An 18,676-nucleotide genomic window follows, 5' to 3' on the forward strand; every position below is an offset into this window, starting at 1 on the left:
AAAAATTACTCATTCAATAAACATTTATTAAGCAACTACTATGTATCAGAACCTGTGCTGAGTGCCAGAAACAGAACTGGAAGCCAGACAGTTAAAGCCCCAGTCCTGGCCCTCTCAGAGTTTACGAGGATCTGGTGAAAGCAGGCATTGCACCAGCAATCACATGCAAATATCGAGACTAAATGTGATAACTGCTATGAGATTGGGATAACCTAAATGTCCCATAAGAGCAGATTGGTTGAAACATGCAACAAACCGTGGGTGGGTGGCAAAGTCAGCTAACCCTCCCCTTCAGCAATAAAAGAGAACCTTAACTTTTTAACTGGGCAAAGCCATGCCTAGAATAAAGACTACATTTCCCAGTTTCCCTTGCAGCTCGGTGTGGCCATGTGACTACATTCTGGCCAATGGAATAGGAACAGAAATGGTTCCGGCTCAAAAAAGGAAGAGAGTTACGTTCCTTTCCCTTCCGTTGGGTGCAATGTGATCAGAGTGGAGAGCTATGGCAGACAACTGGTGGTGGTGCAAAACGACAGAAGGAACCCAGGCCCTGGCATCAGGGCTCATCTATGGGTGAAATAATTTTTTATAATTTAAACCACCATCGGTTTTAATTTAAAACCCTATTCCTGCAGTCAAACATCCCAACCAAGCCACAGTGGAATCCCACATTTCATTGATCCTAATGTGCACATTTTTACCCCAAACTTTAACACCTCTGAAATCATATGTATCACACAATCGGTATCTTAAAATCACCTTTGGCCATTTTTTAACTTTATAACATCTACTAATGATAGAATCTTGGATTCTATGAAATGCAATGCTATGGTGAAGTTAAAATATAATGATGTGGATATCCATGTAATTAAAGAGAAATAGAAGTTTGTGGTGTTTTTTCCTCAAGAGCTCATCACGAATGGGGAAAGGACACATGGGGAACAACAGTTTGAAAAGCTGCCACTGCCGACCCACGGGAGAGCTGCATGAACTCCTCGGGTTCCTGGGCCCTGCCGACCTCTCTCGAGCCTTTGGCGAGCTGTGGCTGGGTCTGCCTCCCATCCCCAATTCCAGATTGGAGGTTTTGGAAGGTAAGAAGCAGGCCCAGATCTTCCCTGGGGCCCTGAAGTCTCAGGAAAAGTTGAAGGGAGACAGAGACAGGGGAGAGAGAGAGAAAAGAGAGATGCAGAACCTCAGAAGGAAATAAAAAGATGAAACTAATTCAGAGAAGGCCCTGGGAGGGAGGTGGGGTGGAGGAGTGGGTGAGAGGAGAGAAGTAGAAATTCAGATCCCAGGCCTTCCAGAAACTGTTTAAAAGTCACTCAGTCCTGACCTGCTCTTCCGTCTCTCTGACTCTGCTCTGTCTCCACCCTGGCACCTCACTGCCCTCACCCTGTCCCTGCCCTGACGCCTCTCTCACCTTCTTCTCCATCCTGACCCCTCTCTGCCCCTCTGACCCCACCCTGGTCCTGCCCTGCTCCCTCTCTGACCCAGCCCTGACCCAATCCTAACCCTGCCCAGACCCCACACTAAGTCCACCCTGACCCAAACCCAGCCCCCATGTCACTCACACAGGGCTGGAGGGGGCTTTGAGTCCATGGCCAGTGTCCCAACCCCCTGGAACCCCTCCAACTGTCATGGAACCTTCCCCCGCCCCCCAGCCTCAAAACCTGCCTGCGGACAGCAAGAGAGAGCAAGAAACACAGAAGAAGGGACAGAGATCCAAACCCTAAGAGACAGAGACTGAACCCCGCAGAGAGACAAACCAGCTTCCAGGTGGCCAAGGAGGAGCCGGGCAGGAACCGCTGAGGCAGCTGGCAGGCTGCTGAGTGTATCTGGGGACTGGCCCTGCCTCTCCCCATGTCCCAGGGACCGCAATCTGATCACCAGGGCACCCAGCCAGATTCGCATCGAGCATTTTCCAATGACCCTCACGCCAGCACCCAGGATGCTCCGCCAATTACCCATAGTCGCCGGGTCAGTATCCAAGAGCCTCTGCCAATCACCCCCAGTCGCAGGGTCAGTATCCAAGAGCCTCCAATTGCCCAGAGTCGCCGGGTCAGTATCCAAGAGCCTCTGCCAATCACCCCCAGTCGCAGGGTCAGTATCCAAGAGCCTCCAATTGCCCAGAGTCGCCGGGTCAGTATCCAAGAGCCTCCACCAATTACCCAGAGTCACCGTATCAGTAACCAAGATGCTTTATCTACTGTCCAAACTCACCACATCAGCATTCTACCCCCTCCATCAATTACTCACAGCCTCCTGGGCAATATCAAAACCTCCACACTGGGTTCCTACAATAGCCCGACTGGTGTCCCAGGTTTCCCACCAGCAACCCAGAGTCTCCGCTTAAGCACTGTGGAGCCCCCGTCACCGACCCAGGCCGATGTCGATGTCTTCCCATCAGTTACGGACAACCTCAAGGCCGGTGTCAAACATGTGGATTCAATTATCTGGAGCTCCCGGGAGAGTTTTAAAGACTCTGGGCACAACTCCCAACACATCTCTAGTAAGCCAGTCGGCAAAACCCAGAAGTCTCAGTCAGGCAGCTCCAGCAGGACCAGTTCTGCCTGGTAAGAGGCAGGGTCTGGGCCATAGGCCAAGTTCTGGGCTAGAATTCTGGGGGAAGGGCAGCAGTCAAAAGTCAGGGCCTGGAAGCCTGGCTTAGTGCAACAGAGCCTAGAGAGTGGGCCTGTGGTCGACAGAGCTGGGAAGCAGGACCTGGAAGCCGGTCCTGAGTGGGCACAGCTTAGGGGCTGGACCTAGGATTCAGCCTAGAGACTGAATTTGCTAAATCTGGAGGATGGACCTGGGGGAGCAAATCCTAGAGGCAAGATTTGGGGGGCACAGGGGCCTGGAGGATGGGCGTGGGGTGGCCAGGCTGGGCAGCTGGCCGAGAAGCTGATGCCAGTGGTGGGTGTTCTGCTGCAGGTCTCAGAGGTACAGTAGCCGCAGCTATTCTCTGATGCCCGTGGGCTTCCGGCTGCTGCTCGAGGCCAAGAAGATCAGCCGCCTGCTGGGCCTGGTGCTGTGCGTGGCCGGCATGGTGGTCATCGGTGTCATCACTCTGGGCCAGCCCTGGATCCACTTTCAGGTGCCACTGAGGCCTGCAGGGGACCCTGCTGGTCCCCAGACCATCCCCATCACTACCATATTCTTTGTGCGGTGCCCCGCCTGCATGAGTACGACCAGAATGCTTGTAAGGCCTGTCCCACCCTCAACACCCTCCTTGTTCCAGGGACCCCTTCACCTCTCGGAGGATGGTCCCTCCCTGTCCTGGGATGGTCCTCAGTGCCCCAGGCATCTGTATGTCCTTCAGAGCCCGGAATGGTCCTGCCTGCCCCAAGACTGTTCTCACGGCCCTGTTGTCTGTCCTCAGCTACAGGAGACCCATCCACACACACACAGACACACTCCTAACCCTAGGACCTGACACACTACACTGAGGGTTTTTCACTCCAGGCATCCTGTTCTCCCTGGTTCCTCAATGCCCACCCCACTAATCACTGCCCAAGAGCTTGTACTCACAGACTCAGAGGTGAGTATGTGCCTCAACATCCTTTCTCTTGAGCCCCAATTTCAAGTTTCTTAGAGCGGGGGTGGAGACTTTTCAAGGGAGGGGTCTGAGAACATTCCCAGCCCCACCTGTGACCTCCCCCATGTTCAGTGCCTGAGGGCCAGTCTTGGTGTTCTGATTCTCTTCCTTCTCCAGACCTGCTGGATTTTGCCTGGGCCTTCTTCGTCATCTCCAGCCTCACCAGTCTCTGCCTTTGCATCGCCCTCATAAACACCATCTTCTTTAACAGCTCCAGCTCTCCCATGATGGACTTCTCCTTCTTCGTCGCCAGCATCCTGACAGGCATGGCACTGGGATCCTTCCTTCGGGAACCAGGGCAAGAACCTTGCCCATCATGATACACAACACTGTCCCCATGCTCCCCTTCACCCCCAGTCACCACCCTACCTCACTCCCAATCTCCTTCCCATCCCCAAAAGAAATCTTAACCCCAACCCAACCTCAACCCTAGCTTCAACTTCAGCTTCCATCTCCATCACCAAAGAATCTCAAATTCATTCATATCCCCTTCCCTAATGTCCATCCCTATCCCCAACTCAATCCAATTCTATCTTCTTTCCAATCTCCAAACCAACCCCATTGCCACCCCCAATGCCTTCACAAATCTCAACCCCCAACTAAACGCCATGCCTAACCATTCTCAACACTCGTTTTAAATTCAAACCAACCCTATCACCTGTGAGCCTCAACCTCAACTGCAGTCCATCTGCAACCCCGTCTTCTTCTCAATCCCTAATCACATCCCCGACTACCACCCCATCCAGATACCTGAAACTCACTCTTAGACTCGCTCCACCCCTTTCCAACTCCATGATCTTCCTCATCTCCATTCCATCTCCATCCTCATCCCCATCCCCAATGCTGCCCATCTCCATTCCCAGCCATAACTCCATCTCCACCCCCAACACCAGCCTCAGCCTCAACCCCCATGCCTATCACCCAAGGAACTTCAGTCTCTACCCAATACCCAACACTATCTCCAGTTCCTACCCTATCCACGAAGCCATCCCAAATCCTTCCCACCCCAACCCATTCTGTGACTTTGTCCAAGTTATTTAATCTTTCTAAGCCACACATTTCTCATCTGTAGGAAAGGGTTAAAATGTCCTACCACGTGGAGATATAGTGAGGGATCAAATTAGAAAATGTCAGTACTTGAAGGTAGCTATTTAACTTTGTGCAAGTCCTTACCATGATAATCCTCCATCCCCACCCACATACATCAGAATTTAAATTCTGATTAGAAAGTTTCCATTTTCTATTTGCATATCAAATCACAACGTTTTGTTTTGTTTTGTTTTTAAAAAGGAAGATTTTAGTTGGAAATGAGGGATATTGTGTTCCCTTGTAGTGACTTTCCATTGCATCAGGAAAACATTTCCGGTGAGTGATAGACAGTAAGGCCAAACACAGAACACTCAACCTCCTGTTTGCTTGTTAGTACCTGGCATTTATCCAGTTTCTCGAACAGCTGTTCTTAATTGTTTTAAATATAAGGGACAAAGGGTAGCAAAGAGCTTGGTTTTATGATATCTAAAATAGAACATTTTTCTGCAAAAAATCCTTTCTGCCCACTCCCCCTTTCTATTCAACAGAAAATCCCTCCTATACTATTTTTCAATAATGAAAGAAAAACTTACCCCGAACTCTGCTATCTGGAAAACAAAACAAAACAAAACAAAACAAAAAAACCTCTTTCCCCTTAATTCGATGCATTTCAAACTAAAGTTAACATATCCAGAGTGACCGAGTTCCAGGCCCCCTGCTTCGGAAGCCCCAAATTAAAGACCCAATAATGTGATACAGTCAGTCCCAATTCTCGAGGCCTCACTGTGTGCCAGGAATTGTGCAAATCTCAGCAACTCCTTGTGACAGCCCAAGGAGAGGGGCCCTATGGTTATGCCCACTTTACAGATGAGGGAACTGAGGCTCAGAGAGATGGAGAGGCTACTCCAAGGTGAGAAGCAGAGGTAGGATGAGCGCCCCGATCTGTCGGCCCCAAAGCCTGTGGTTTTGGACATCACAATGGTTGCTCAAAGACCAGGACTCACACTTCCAACGCTCTCTAGCATGACATCATCGGGAGCCCACTTTTCCTGCCTGGGAGCAGGGGTACAGGGTCTGGGGTGGGGGTGGGAGGGGTGGGGTAGAGAAAGTGGGGAAGGAATGAGCCAGAGCTGGGCAGCCACACAGCTCTCGGCAGGGGTCCTGACACACCCGGTTCTTGGCCTCCTGACGCCTGCACTGTGCCCCCGCAGTGACCAGCATGATACTGGGTGTCCTGTTCTACCTGCTTCAGGCCCAGGAGTACCTGCAGGAAGGCATGACCTACAGGCTGGGGTGCAGCTTCTACCTGGCGTGGACTGGCATCTTCTTCTTCCTGATTTCTGGTCTGGGGCTGGGATGGGGGTTGGAAATGCAGGATGGGGTTGAGCTGGGTTCAGAGATACAGAGGGGGATGAGGTGGGATGAAGTTGGGAATAGGGATGGGGGTGCAGACAAGGTTAGGTAGGGGGATAGGACTGAGGTGGTGGAAGGGGTTGGGGAGAAGGGAGGTTGGGGGTGGGGTTTGGGACATGGAAGGGCTTGTGGATGGGTTTGAGTTTGAGTTTGGGGGCAGTATAGAGAATGGGCTTAGGCTTGGGTTTCAACATAGGATTAGGGAAAGTGTATGGGAAGGGGTTGGGTTTGGGTTTAGGGACGGGTTTGGCGATGGGGTTGAACGCAGAATAAGGGATGTGACTGGGTTTGGGGACAGGACTCGGTTGGGGCTGGGGAACTCTGTCTCAACCCCTCTGCTTTCTCCCTCCCCCAGGTCTCTTTTCCTATCTGAATTACATGAATTTCTGGTCCATCCTGGCACTCCAGGCCATCTGGACTTAGGGCGCAAGAATGACCCCACTCCTGGTCTGCTCCCAGGGCTCCCGGTCAAGAATCTGACAGCTCCCCACCCTGATGAAGAGTCTTGTCCTTTTTCAGTCCCCTTGGACCACCCAGCCCAGATTAATAATCAATATTTTATTATAATCTTACTTGTTGTCCAGCAGATTCTTTTAACTCAGTAGCTGGGAAGTGTTCTGTGGACTTGCCATCGCCCCCCACCCCCACCCAGGGGCCCTCCCTTGCATCCTAGGGTAGAGGGATAGAGGAGGGAAGGGATTCGGGGTGAAGGGGAAGGGACTCTAGGTACACAGGCCAGCAAAGAATCTGGGTCAATGGCCCCCCCAGCATACAGACAGTGCTCAATCAGTGTTTGTCAAATAGCTGATTCTCCTCAAACTCCTTAGGGTTCATTCTTTATGTTGTAACTCCAAGAACTCCCCTTCCTCCAAGGCAGAGTCTCCCTGCACTCACACCTTACCTCCTGCCCTTACCAGCAGCTCCTCCTGCCACCCCCTCTTTATTCTCCCCAAAGTCCCCCTAACACAAAGCTGTTGTCTGTAGCAGACTTTGGCAGATGGTTTGGGACCAAACGGGGCAAGAGGAAAACCCTAGTATGGTTATGCCATTGTCTGGGTCCCCTGTGGGGCCTTGACCTGGGGCCCCCATCTATCTCCACACCCCCTCACATGGGTGGCTAAGCTGCCAGGTTTTGAGGGCACTCTGCCACTTCCTTGGTCTGTGGCCTGGGGCAAGGCATTGAACCATCTGGGCCTCAGTTTTCTCATCTGTAAACTGGGGACAATGATGGTACTTGAGTTTAACAATGCCTGACCCAGAGCTTGTGCCCTGTATATGTTATTACAATGGCCCCTCCTCTTGTTTCCCGAATTATTCATTTAACAGGTTGAGCTACAACTATGTGCCAGACACTGGATCTCCACAGCAGTGATGCAATCAGACACAAAACTCTGTCTTGCGGAGTTAACATTTCAGTGGGGAGGCAGAAAATAGGCTCATAAACAGATAGTACGTTAGGGGATAAGAGCTGTGAAGAAAAAGAAAGCAGGGTAAGAGAGAGGAGCCTGGGAAGGAAGGGACCTCTCTGCTAAGGTGACATCTGACTCGAGACATGATTGGAGGGAGGGAGAAAGCCATGGGAGAGGTGGTGGAGAAGAATTCCAGGCAGAAAGACCGAGTACAGAGATCCTGAGGTGGAAATGTACTTGGCAGGTTCCGGGAACACGAGGGAGGCCGGTGTGCTGGTTACAGCTCGAGCAAGGGCCAGTGAAGATGGAAGCAGGGCCGGGAGGACTTTGATTTTACTCTGAGGCAGAAACCAGTGAAGGAATCATCTCCCTATTTTCTTAAAAGGAGAACTTAGGTCTCTTTCATTTTTTTACTTTTTGTTTTTAAACTTTTTATTCTCGTAACACCCTCATGTCACACCTCAGGATCCCGGGAGGAACTTTTTCACTAGAAGTTAGAAAACAACTCAAGTGACCAGGGACAGCAGCAAACAAAGTGGGGTTTAAGGAATGTTGAAGGAATGAGGTGGTTTTACATGTACTGACTGCGGAGACCACTTGTGGGACAAATTGGGTGAAGATGGGCGTGTGTGCCACACCAAATCACCAACGCGGCGACCACCGGAAGCGGGTTTGGGGTAAAGAAATTTCACTTTTTACCTTAAAAAAATATTTTACAAGTACAACAGCTGAAAGGCGCTCCTCACATCTAAACCGAGGCTGAGCTCCCAACCAGCTCCACCCTCAGCCCCAGGAGTCGGGACCCCAGCCCCCTCCTCCCTCGGCCCCGGGAATCCGGACCCCAGCCCCCTCCTCCCTCAGCCCCGGGAATCCGGACCCCAGCCCCCTGCTCCCTCGGCCCCGGGAATCCGGACCCCAGCCCCCTGCTCCCTCGGCCCGGGGAATCCGGACCCCAGCACCCGGTCCCTCAACCCTGAAGCCCAGGTCCCAGCCCCCTCCTCCTTCAGACCCAGGAGCCTTGTCCTTGCCGTGGCCCCGCCTCTCACCCCGCAGGCCCCGCCTCTAATTCTGCGCCACGCGGGCTATTTCCCACAACGGTCCCGTCAATCTCCGCGCTGTGCCTCCCCGCGCTCGGCGGCGGCGCCTCGGTTCGCGCCGCGCCTTCCGGCGCAGGCCCCGCCTCTGCAGCCGCAGCTCACGCCACCGCCGCGCGGGCAATTTCAGTAGCGTCCCTTCCTGGCCCCGCCCAGCCTCGGGTCCTTCCTCCCCACCGCCCGCCTTTGGGGCTGGCCTTCCTATTGCCTGACGCGTATGACGAGATGACCGTCCCCGAGATAGCATTGATCCTTTTTCTCAGGCTCCAGAGACAACGTCTCCTTCCTTCTCCAGGAACATCCTGGCGGGGACAGGTATTATTCCATTCCTCCGGTACCCACTCAAGGTCCCCTGCCCGGCGCGCGTTCAGGACGCCCCGGGGCGGAGCCTAGGCTGGAGCTGGGGGGCGGGCCCTGCGCGGCGCGCTCCATAAAGCCGGGAGTGCGGCTCCATGCACGTCTCGGAGCGCACGAGGTGTAGGTTGGTTTTGGGTGTTTCTTCATCCACGGGGCGGGCTTTCTGCTCTGGGGTGTCGCGTGGTGCCGGGACTGCGGCAGGGGCGGCCGTGTCGGGGCGCTGGGGCGTGCAGTGGCGATCGGGGAGCGTGGGGAGTCCTCCTGGGTCTGCACCGCATCCCTATTGCGCTTTCGTGCTGCCCACGTGTCTCCGCCATCTTGTTCATCTTTTTTTGGGGTGGGGTGGGATGCGAGGAGGGGTTGCGACGTGAGGTTTTCTTAGGATTCCGCCCCTCGCGCTGGCTACAGGGGCTTTCCTTAGGCAGTTGCGTTTCTTTTCTCCATACTAGGCACAACAAAGACTCTGGGGCGGCGGCGGAGGAAGGGGATATACTGGCTTTTCCGTGAGGTCAGAGATCATGGGAGTGGGGTTTCTAGGGGAATCCCTGGGTTTGTTTCTGAGGACCCGGTAGGAGTCACCTTAGGAGAAAGCAGACTAGAATTCTGTGGATCTGCAGGAATTCTTTGCCAGGGTCACTACGAATATCAGCCCCCTTTCTGACTGCCGAGCGAGGCCCCCCTGCGGGCACCCTCCTGGTTTCCAATCCACCCTCTACCACGGCCCAGTGGGCATCCCATCCTCTTGACTGAGCTTCCGCATTTGGACAACGGCTCAGAAAAACCTTGGCTTTTTCCCCACTGTGGCGTATCACAAGCGGAAGGCTTTTTTCATCCATTTATTGGTGGCCTACTCGCCCAGTGGCCCCGTGTCTCCTTTTTACTTTTTCATTAAAACTTTCACACTTGGAGAGAAGTAGGCAATAGTAGATCGTAAAGATGTACTGAGCAGCTGCAAGAAGGAATGAAGCTGTGAGACATGCAACTAGGTGACTGGATCTTGAGGACAGCGTTTTAAGTGAAGAATGCCAGAACCGAAAAGGCAAACGTTATAGTGCCTCAGTAATATGTACTAACTATAATGTGCAAACTCTGGGAACTGACTCTTAGAGCACAGCTTATCAGGGCAGTGTTTACCGTAATGGTCCCTAAATTGTAAGCTCTTGCAGCAGTAATGTTTTGCCGTATTTGCTTTATTTGTGCTTAGCGTCTTAAAAGTAGTTTTTATATTTATATTTCATCCAAAATAGCTAACAGTTCACGCTTACATTTCTTGTAACGTTTTTCTACTGAGTCATAATTTTGTTGTCACCCCTGGTGAGACCGTAACTCTCTAATGCTGTCACTTGATACCTGCTTTGTGTTCATAAGTTTCCAAATCGTCCTCAGAATGGCTCTTTGCTGCTGATTTTTTCAAATCGGGTTGCAGTCAAGGTAGTTACTTTCCTAGGATACATCCCTTCATATTCCCACCAACAGGGTTTTCTGAGTTTTCCTCTTAGAGGCTTCCCCCATTTAGGGATTGCTAGTGATATTGCCAGGGCTGAAAATCTGCAAAACCGGGGGGAGGGCAATGGGATCTTCATGAGGTGACATTGGAGGAGGCCCTGTGACCTTGGGCCTGGTGGCGGTGGGGGGGAGGCGGGGAGCCGGGGCATCCTGTGTCTCTGTAGGGAGAGCCTCGGTTGTTGTGCCCTCCTTGGGTTTTATTTCTCTAGCTCAGCAGCTTTGTCCCTTGAGGTGAGTGGCCTTGGAGACCTGCTTGTAGGGGGACTGGGGCTCCCCTGATGTCCAGCACTGGGCTCTGATCACCCCTGAGGACACATTGCCCCCCCCAGGGCCTTTGACACCTGGGGTCTGAGGAGCCCCAGCTCTGGGGAAGACTCGGACACTATCCTGGAGCCCCGGGCCATCTCTCCCCCCTCACCAAGTCCTTCCTGTGTTACAGGTGCGACGGCAAGCTGAGGGGCCGCCCAGCCACTCCCACCTCGGTGAGAAACCCTTGCTCCCCTCTAATCCCCCAGGTCTAAAGTAGCTCACCCATCGTGGGAGGGTTTCACATCAGATGTCTTTGGGACGTAGTTTCTGTGCCAGCAGTCACACTCGGATTTTCATGCAGACAGACTAGTTTAATTCTGTGCAGTTGGGTGGGCACTGCTGTCGGTTGCACCGTTGGTCCTGGAGCCTCTCTGTCTGTCTGTCTGTCTGTCTGTCTGTCTGGAATGGGCGCGGGGCATCGGGGCGGGTAGTGGGAGGGAGGTTTGAATAATAAGATACAGAATGCAGGTGCTGTGGAAGGAGACGTTTTCGTTAGAAAAGGGGACTAATCTGGAATCTAAAATTCAGGCAAGGAAAAGAAACAGGCTGCCCGGCCCGATCGCATCACAGATCCTGTCGCAGGGCGTGCTCTGGGGAGTGGTTACTGTACAGCTTCCTGTTGCGTCGTTTACATTATAAACTGCTGCAGTTTTCACACCAGCCTCACTTCTCCCAACAGCCACTGTTAAAATGAGTTTATCTGGGCAGTGTTTCACAAGTGTCTCAGAGCCAAATCAGAAAAGAAACAGGTGTTTTCAGCTCAAGGAGGACTTGTGATCTGTCCCTTGGATGGGGGTGGGGGGCGGTGGACAATGGCTGAAATGAAAGAGCTGAAAGTGTATTCTCTGGGGTTTGGGGGGCTGGTTCAACATGAGGAGCTGGCTTCTCTGAAGGGTTGGCCCCAGATCCCTTCCCCCGGACTTGATCATCTGCTGTGCACTCTGCAGACCACCACCGGCTGTTGGTGCCTCAGAGGAAATTCCTGGGAAAGAATGTGGGTGGGGCTGGGGTCAGCTGGGTGAGATGTGTGAGGAAGAGAAGAGGTATGAAGTTGGCTGTGGGCTGGGGAGACCTAGGGGTCGTGTAACATCCCCCGATTCTAAGCAAGAGGAACTTTCCACAGTGGCTGACACAGGTTCCCTTCTAAACGGTCGCTGCTGGACGCGTGTGGCCGGTGTGCCTGGGGCGTTTAAGTAATGCAGATAGTGGCTGCCTTTTCTAGACAGTGCGTGTTTACATAAAACATGGATTTAAGTGCTTCTGGTTGGCAAAAACAGGCACCCGCTTGGCGGGCACTTGCCACGTTTAAGGCTCGCCGAACCTTCCCAGGTTCCTGAGGAGAGACAGAATCAGAAGGGGAGCTGGGGAAGTCACTTGCCCAAACGACAGAGGAGGCAGAGACTTGCAGGGTTCAAACTGGAGCAGTGTGCTGGATGAGTCTGGGCTTACATCCACCAGGCAAACGGGAAGCTTTGGAAAAGTTGGGTGGGAAGGACGCGCATACCTAAGGGGGAGGCAGAACAGATGCGGGGCACAGCTCCTCGTGAGACCAGGGGGTTGGGGGGTAGGGGAAGCTGAGGTCAGGTGCTGCAGATCCTGCCAGAAGCAACACTGAGTGACCTGGGGGTGAGGGAGTCACTGCGGGGCGGGTCTCCGTGATCTCACTCCCGTGCCCCCCCTGGGACCCTAATGAGAGGGGAACGAGGGTGCCAGGGCCCCCGTGATGCCCAGCACTGGGCTCCGACCACCTCTGAGGATGCTGTGCCCCCCGGGACCTTTGACACCCGGGGGTCTGAGGGGCCTTGGCTCTGGGGCAGCCTGGGTGGGGTGACCGTGGTTTCCCTGTGCCCCACTGACCTCTCCCCACTTCCTGCCCACAGGTGGGGCCTCCAGGAGTGGGACCACCTGACCCAGCCATCCGTCTCGGTAAGGACAGGAGAGGCTCCCTCCTGCTGTTGCCGTAAATAGCATATTAAACTGATAATTGTAAGAATTTTAAATTGTGGTAGTGCTCTTAATATGATAAAGACTAACACTTAGCACTTACCTGGAGCCAGCGCTGCCTGGCCCCTCCGTTCCCTCCGTCTCCCCAGTGGCCTGTGGAACTGGGGCCCTTTCTCTCCGTGCCTTGCAGCTGGGAAAGCTCTAGAGATTGCAGCTTGCCAGCTCGCTGCCCTTTAGGAGGGGAGGTTTCCTACCTGCAGCCTCCCTCAGCTGCAGGGCTCCTGCTGGGTTGTGATTTCCAGTTCTGCCACTTTGAATCTTACGGGACCTTCCCTCGTGACTTATCTGTGCAGACTTGGATGAGGTGCAACCCTTCCCCTCCCCACAGCTGGTAAAGAGGAAGGTCATGGGGTGGGGGGAGAACTGGGTGTACCAGACCCTGGCCTTTGTGAACCCCACATCCTGTGGCATCTTCTGCAGACATGGGGGGGTGTGAGAGGAGGTTGAGGTGGGAGGTGCTGGGGTTTGAGGCAGAGACAGGCAGGCTCCTGAAGGGGCTGCATTTGGGGGCCCCCATGATGTTCAGCACTGGGCTCCGATCACCCATGATGACACGGTGCCGCCCTGGGACCTTTGATACCCAGGGATCTGAGGGTCCCCGGCCCTGGGGAGATGCTGGGTTGGGGGGGGTGGCCCTCATTTGTGACGTTGCCCCTTGGTCCTTCCTTGCAGACCCCCAGGCCATGGCCCCACAAGCACCAGCACCTGCCCCGCTGGCCAGAGGGGCTTCCTACACCTACACAGCTGCTGGCTGTGTCATGCTGGTGGCAGAGCCCCCGTGAGCGGCCAAGCACCTGGCTCTCGTGTGTATGGCCAGGATGGCTCAGCTCTGACCCTCAGCCCCAGCGAGCCGGCGCTTCTGGGCAACCTCACCCATGGCTCTGGCTTCAGTTACCATGTAAGGCCCTGCGGGCAGCTGCCCATCTTTCCTGTACTTTGAGGCCACTGAGCAGCTCTTCCAGCCCTGGGCCTGCTCGACTGGATCTACTGTGAGCCTGTGCCTAAGGACATGCCCTTCTCCCAGGGCCTGCAGCAGCACCAGCTGACAGCCACCCTCCCCGAGCTGCAGCTCTCGGGGCCAGCCTGCTGGTCAAGGGCCTGACTGCTGGACGTGGCGATAGAAATCCAGACCATTGCCACCGTGGGCCACCTCGGGTGCCAGGGCGAGCTGGGCCGCACCATGCTCCTGCCAGGCCTCATGCGGTGGTCCTCCTGGGCCATGGCCCAGGGAGAGGCTGGGCAAGCAGCCCACCAAGGCCCTGCTGGAGCCGTACATCCTGGAGGCCTGGCACAGCCACCACCTTGCCCCATTAGGCGCTCGCTGGCTTCTGGGGGTCGGAGAGGCAGGATCCCAGGGGGTGGGGGCCGGGTAGACACGAGGTGGGCGGCCCTTAAGCATCCTGTGGGCATCACTGCCAGGACCCACCCGAGGTGGAGGTGCTGAGCAGGGTTGTGGCCCCACAGGGCACGTGGGAGATCTGTCGGGGCAGGGCTGTGTGACGCAGCAGGTGGGGCCCCAAAGCACTGTAGGCCCTCCACGCGAGGGCTGAATGAAGTTTACCCATTTTTAAAGGTTTTTTTAAATGCAGTATTTTTACGTTTAACACAACAGGTTGATTTTAGTGACACTGATTTCCTTGTGTGTTGTGGTGTTTTGTTTTGTTTTGTTTTTTCTTTCTTTGAATCAGCTTTCCCTTGCAAACTGCAGTTGCCCTTCACTGCCCTGGGGAAGGGGTGCAGCTCCCCTCAGGGCTGGCTTCCTCTACCTGGAATGGGGGAGGTCCTCAGAATGCTGCACCAGTTGGGGTTGAGGGCTTGGGGGGTGGGACCACTTTGGCACATGCGTCCCCTGAGCTGTTGTGTGTAGTTAACTCCCAGTGTGGATTCGGGTTGTGGGGCTGGCTCTGGAGCCCTCAGGTGAGGCCGTTCCAGCACCCTGCTCAGGAGGGGCTGGTTCCCCAGGGCTCCTCCAGAACTCAGGGTCCAGGTAGGTGGCCTGTCGTGCGGGGTTCCCAGCACAGGGACCCTGGGGGCCAGCATGGTGCTGCAGGCCAGGGTTTGAGATGATGCCCCTCAGCACCAACCCCCCTGCTGCTCCCCTCTCCTTGCCTGCTCGTCCCCAGTTACCTGGGATCATTAAAGATCAGCCCATGCAAAGCACAAGCAGTCAGCCCCATTCTTTGTCCCATAACACTCACTTCCTTCTCCCAGACTAGTGATGCTGAGAAGGGTTTGCAGATGGGGGTTAACCCAAGGCAGTGGGCTGAAGTTGCCCTGGGACCACTGATTCGTATCCAAGTCACACCCACATGCCATCCCAAGGGCTCAACCTCATCCCAAGGACACAACCCACTTGAGAGGGAGCCCCTGTGCTGGGGGCGGGAGCAGGGCATCATCCTCCATCCCAGCCCCAGATCCCACCCCCAGACAGCTGGGCCCAGCGGGCCCCAGTATCCAGGTGTCCAAAGCCGAGGTCTGGGTGAGGATGCAGGACACCCAGGATGGGAGGGCGAGACCCTGGGCCTGCTGGGAGGGGTCGAGGGGGCAGGAGAGAGAGGCTGGGACGCCAGAATGTCCTGAGCTTCATGCTTGCCCCAGGCCCCCAATGCTCCCAACACCACACACCCTCACCTGAGCCCTCAGCGACCGGTGGAGAAATTACGGGGGGTGGACAAAAGATTTTTAAAAACATTTGTATAGTCCGCAAGCCCTTGCCTGAAACCTGGCTCAGGCGTGTTTCAAAACTCAGAAGGCCTTGGCATTTAGGAAGGTCCCGCTGCAGGTGGTGCAGCTGTCGGAGTCCGGGTCAGTCCCTGCCACGAAATTAAAAAACATTCACACCAAGTGGGATAAAGTCAGATCAGATGCTGCTGCCTGGGGCTTTTCCGATTCTGAAACTGCACACGAGGGATTGCCAACACAGAAGGGCAACCCCTGCATGGTTCCCTGGGTGCAGGGTGTGGTTCTAAGTGCTGCAAACGCGTTTAATCTGCACAGTGACCCCCGAGAGGGGTTGACGTAGTTACTGCCGCCCCTGCTGTGCAGGTGGGGAATCAGGCTCAGAAGGGCTAGCAGCAGAGCTGGGATCTGAGCCCAGTTGCCCTGAATCTCTAAGAGTGGAGGGCAGCGGAGGAGGAGAGGCTCAGTGGGCAGGCCAGTGTGTCCAGAACTTTCCACACGCTGCTGAGTGGCTTCCCGATCAGTGAGAGCCCCATGAAGCACTCCCTGCTCCACCACACCCAGCCCGTTCCCCATCCAGCCCTCCAGAGCTGCCTGGTGCGCGGCCACCTCTGGGGAGCCCTGCAGCAGCTCCCGGCGGTGGGGACAGTGGCACATGGGGAGCCTGGGCAGCTGGGGTGGGGAAGCAGGCTCAGTGTGGGCAGCGGTGAGCCCAGGCAGACAGGGCTGGGCAGCCCACGGCTCTGCCCCAGGGGAGGCCTCGCGGCCCTGAGCCGCCCAAGGCTTCCAGAAGCCACCCAGGCCAGGCCCAGAGCTGCCTCCCCAAACCTCTGCCCCCTCCATCCTACTCTCACCCCCCACCTTGTCCTCAGCAGCGGGCACTGTGTACAGAGACTGGTCTCCAGAAAGATTCGGGGCTGCGGGTGCTCTCCAGTGCCCTCTCCAAATCGGTGCTGCAAACGTACACCTAGGGATGGGGCGCAGAGGGGCCACGGTTGAGGTCAGGGATCAGCAGTGGGCGTGCAGCACACCAGAGCCCTGGAGCCCAAAGCTTCAGTTGGGGCAGGTGAAGTTGGGTTGAAGGTCCGTCATTAGGTGTCAAGACATAGCCGTCAACATCTGGAGTTGGGTGGACACATTGGATTAAAGGGTCAGGGGCCAGAGGTTGCTTGGTTCAGGAGGGTCAGAAAGCAAGGCCAGAATTGGTGGAGGCGGGGAGTTAAGAGTTCAAGATGGGGGCATGAGGTCAGAGTTCAGTGTCTTCATTAGGGATCAGAAGTCAGGAGAACTGATCCTAATGGATGTCAGAAGACAGATGAGACAAGAAAGGAAGGTCAGAATTGACGAAAGATAGTGGTTGAAAGTTGGAGGTCAGGAGGGCAAGTGAGCTCAGCAAGGGTCAAAGACAGAATCAATCCGGTTTAGGGTGACACCCCCTTTATCTAGTGTATGGATGAGTGGAGGAATGGGGATAAAAACTAAAGGACAAATGAGGTGGGATGGGGGGATGATTTGGGTGTTTTTTTTTTCACTTTTATTTTTTATTCTTGTTCTGGTTCTTTCTGATGTAAGGAAAATGTTCAGAGATAGATTGTGGTGATGAACGCATAACTGTTATACTGTGGACAGTGGATTGTATATCATGTATGATTGTATGGTATGTGAATGTATTTCAGTAAAACTGAATTTAATAAAAGAGGGAAAATTGAGTCAATGGGGGTCAGAGACAAGTGTAGATTAGAAGGCAAGTTAGAATCAGTCAGTTTAGAGTTAGAATCAGTCAATTTGGAGTTCAGAGGGCAGAGGTCAGATCTGATTGGGGTCAGTGGGAGTCAGAAGACAGAGGTGGAGGCCAGAAAATAAAGTCAGAGTTGGAGGACATCGGAGGTCAGAGGTCAAGGTGAAGAGAGCAGATTGGAGGCAGAATCAGGGGTGATTGGGACATCAGACGTTGGAGGTCAGGGGTTTGGATTAGGTTGGTGGGGGTCAAAATGCAGAGGTGAAGCCTGGGAAGGAAAGTCAGTTGGCAGAGGTTGGAGGCCAGAGGTCAAGATATGGGTTAGAGTTGGAGGTCAAAGGTCAGTGTAGGTTAGTCAGGGGTTTGGAGGTCAGATAGGTTGGTGGAGGTCAAAGGCCAGAGGTGGAGGCCCAGGAGGCATCTTGGAACCAGTGGAGGTCAGAGGTGGGAGGTCAGGGAACAGGACAGGGTCAAGGCTGGACTGCAGGAGGTGGGAGGCGTACAGCTCCCCAGAGCCCTGAACCCAGGGGTCCTGCCGCCAGGGCCTGGGGCTCCAGCTGGGTGGCCGCCAAATCGCAGCCGTGACCCTAAGATCACCCCCCAGCCCTTACCTAAACACATTCTCCGTCCTCTCCACCTCTGTAAAGGCTCGCTTGGGCTCCCCAGAGATTTCACCCACTTCCAGAGCCACCCCTCCGCTGGCCCAGGGGTGGGCCACACAGACCCTGGCTTTGGACAGGCTGAGTTCAAATTCCAGATCGACCCTGAGCAAGCTGTGTGATCTTGGGCAAGTTCCTGCCCCTCTGTCCCCTCTTTTCCTCATGCACAGAACAGGGACAAGCACAGTCTGTACATACCTCAGGGGGCACCTGGAGCACCAAACACTTCAAATACATTCAGCATTTAGGACAGGGCCTTGCGAAGAGAACTAAGTAACCGCACTGTGTATTGCCGCGTAGCCAATCACCCTAACAGTGGCTTCAAACAGTAAATGTTCATTAAATCTCACCACTTCTGCAGGTCAGGAATTGGGGAACAGTTTTGCCAGGTGCTTCTGGCTCGGGGTCCCTTGCTGGGGTGCAGCCGGGCCACGGCCCTCCGAAGGCCACGGGCAGGGGCCTCAGTGCCTCTGCACAGGGCTGCTTGAGCATCCTTGCAGCATGGCGGCTTCCCCAGAGCGAGCAACCCGAGAGCCTGCAGCATCCCACGACCCAGCCTCGAATGTCACACTCGGCCATTTCTGCTACGTCCGATTGTTTCCACAGTCGATGTGGGAGGCAGTCACAGAGGCACAGACACCAGGGGGGCCTCTCGAGGGCCTGCTCCAGGGTCACACTGTGAAATAAATGAAGATGCTCAGTTCTGCAGCTGAGCATCGGCTACCACCTCTGAGTCCCCTGGACGGGGCTCAGCCAGCCTCTTTCCCCCTTGATGCCTTGTCTCGGGGACAGACCCAAGGCCTTGCCCGGCCTCTCCAGCGCTGCTTGCACTCCTGGGTTCCTGGCCCTCTCCTCCGTCTTCCAAGCTGGCAGCTGGCATCTCA

At 54.8% G+C, this 18,676-nt stretch overlaps 1 protein-coding gene and 3 non-coding genes across 4 annotated transcripts; all 4 read left to right on the forward strand.

The window, feature by feature from the left end:
- Positions 1-1,948: 1,948 nt before the first annotated feature.
- LOC119521134 lies at positions 1,949-6,479 on the forward strand. Its single transcript, XM_037819199.1, is given in 7 exon segments — positions 1,949-1,977; positions 2,094-2,573; positions 2,932-3,170; positions 3,173-3,199; positions 3,713-3,859; positions 5,836-5,967; positions 6,393-6,479. Coding segments are annotated over 7 exon segments (1,122 nt in total). The 3' UTR covers positions 6,461-6,479.
- A 4,191-nt stretch (positions 6,480-10,670) lies between these two features.
- On the forward strand, positions 10,671-10,762 carry LOC119521983. Its single transcript, XR_005214451.1, has one exon. It is a non-coding gene; the product is annotated as a small nucleolar RNA SNORD88 (small nucleolar RNA).
- A 1,662-nt stretch (positions 10,763-12,424) lies between these two features.
- Positions 12,425-12,515, forward strand: LOC119521982. The gene has a single exon (XR_005214450.1). It is a non-coding gene; the product is annotated as a small nucleolar RNA SNORD88 (small nucleolar RNA).
- A 708-nt stretch (positions 12,516-13,223) lies between these two features.
- On the forward strand, positions 13,224-13,315 carry LOC119521984. The gene has a single exon (XR_005214452.1). It is a non-coding gene; the product is annotated as a small nucleolar RNA SNORD88 (small nucleolar RNA).
- Positions 13,316-18,676: the final 5,361 nt, after the last annotated feature.

This window comes from Choloepus didactylus, chromosome 27 (genome assembly GCF_015220235.1).
Source record: "Choloepus didactylus isolate mChoDid1 chromosome 27, mChoDid1.pri, whole genome shotgun sequence".
NCBI lineage: Eukaryota > Metazoa > Chordata > Mammalia > Pilosa > Megalonychidae > Choloepus > Choloepus didactylus.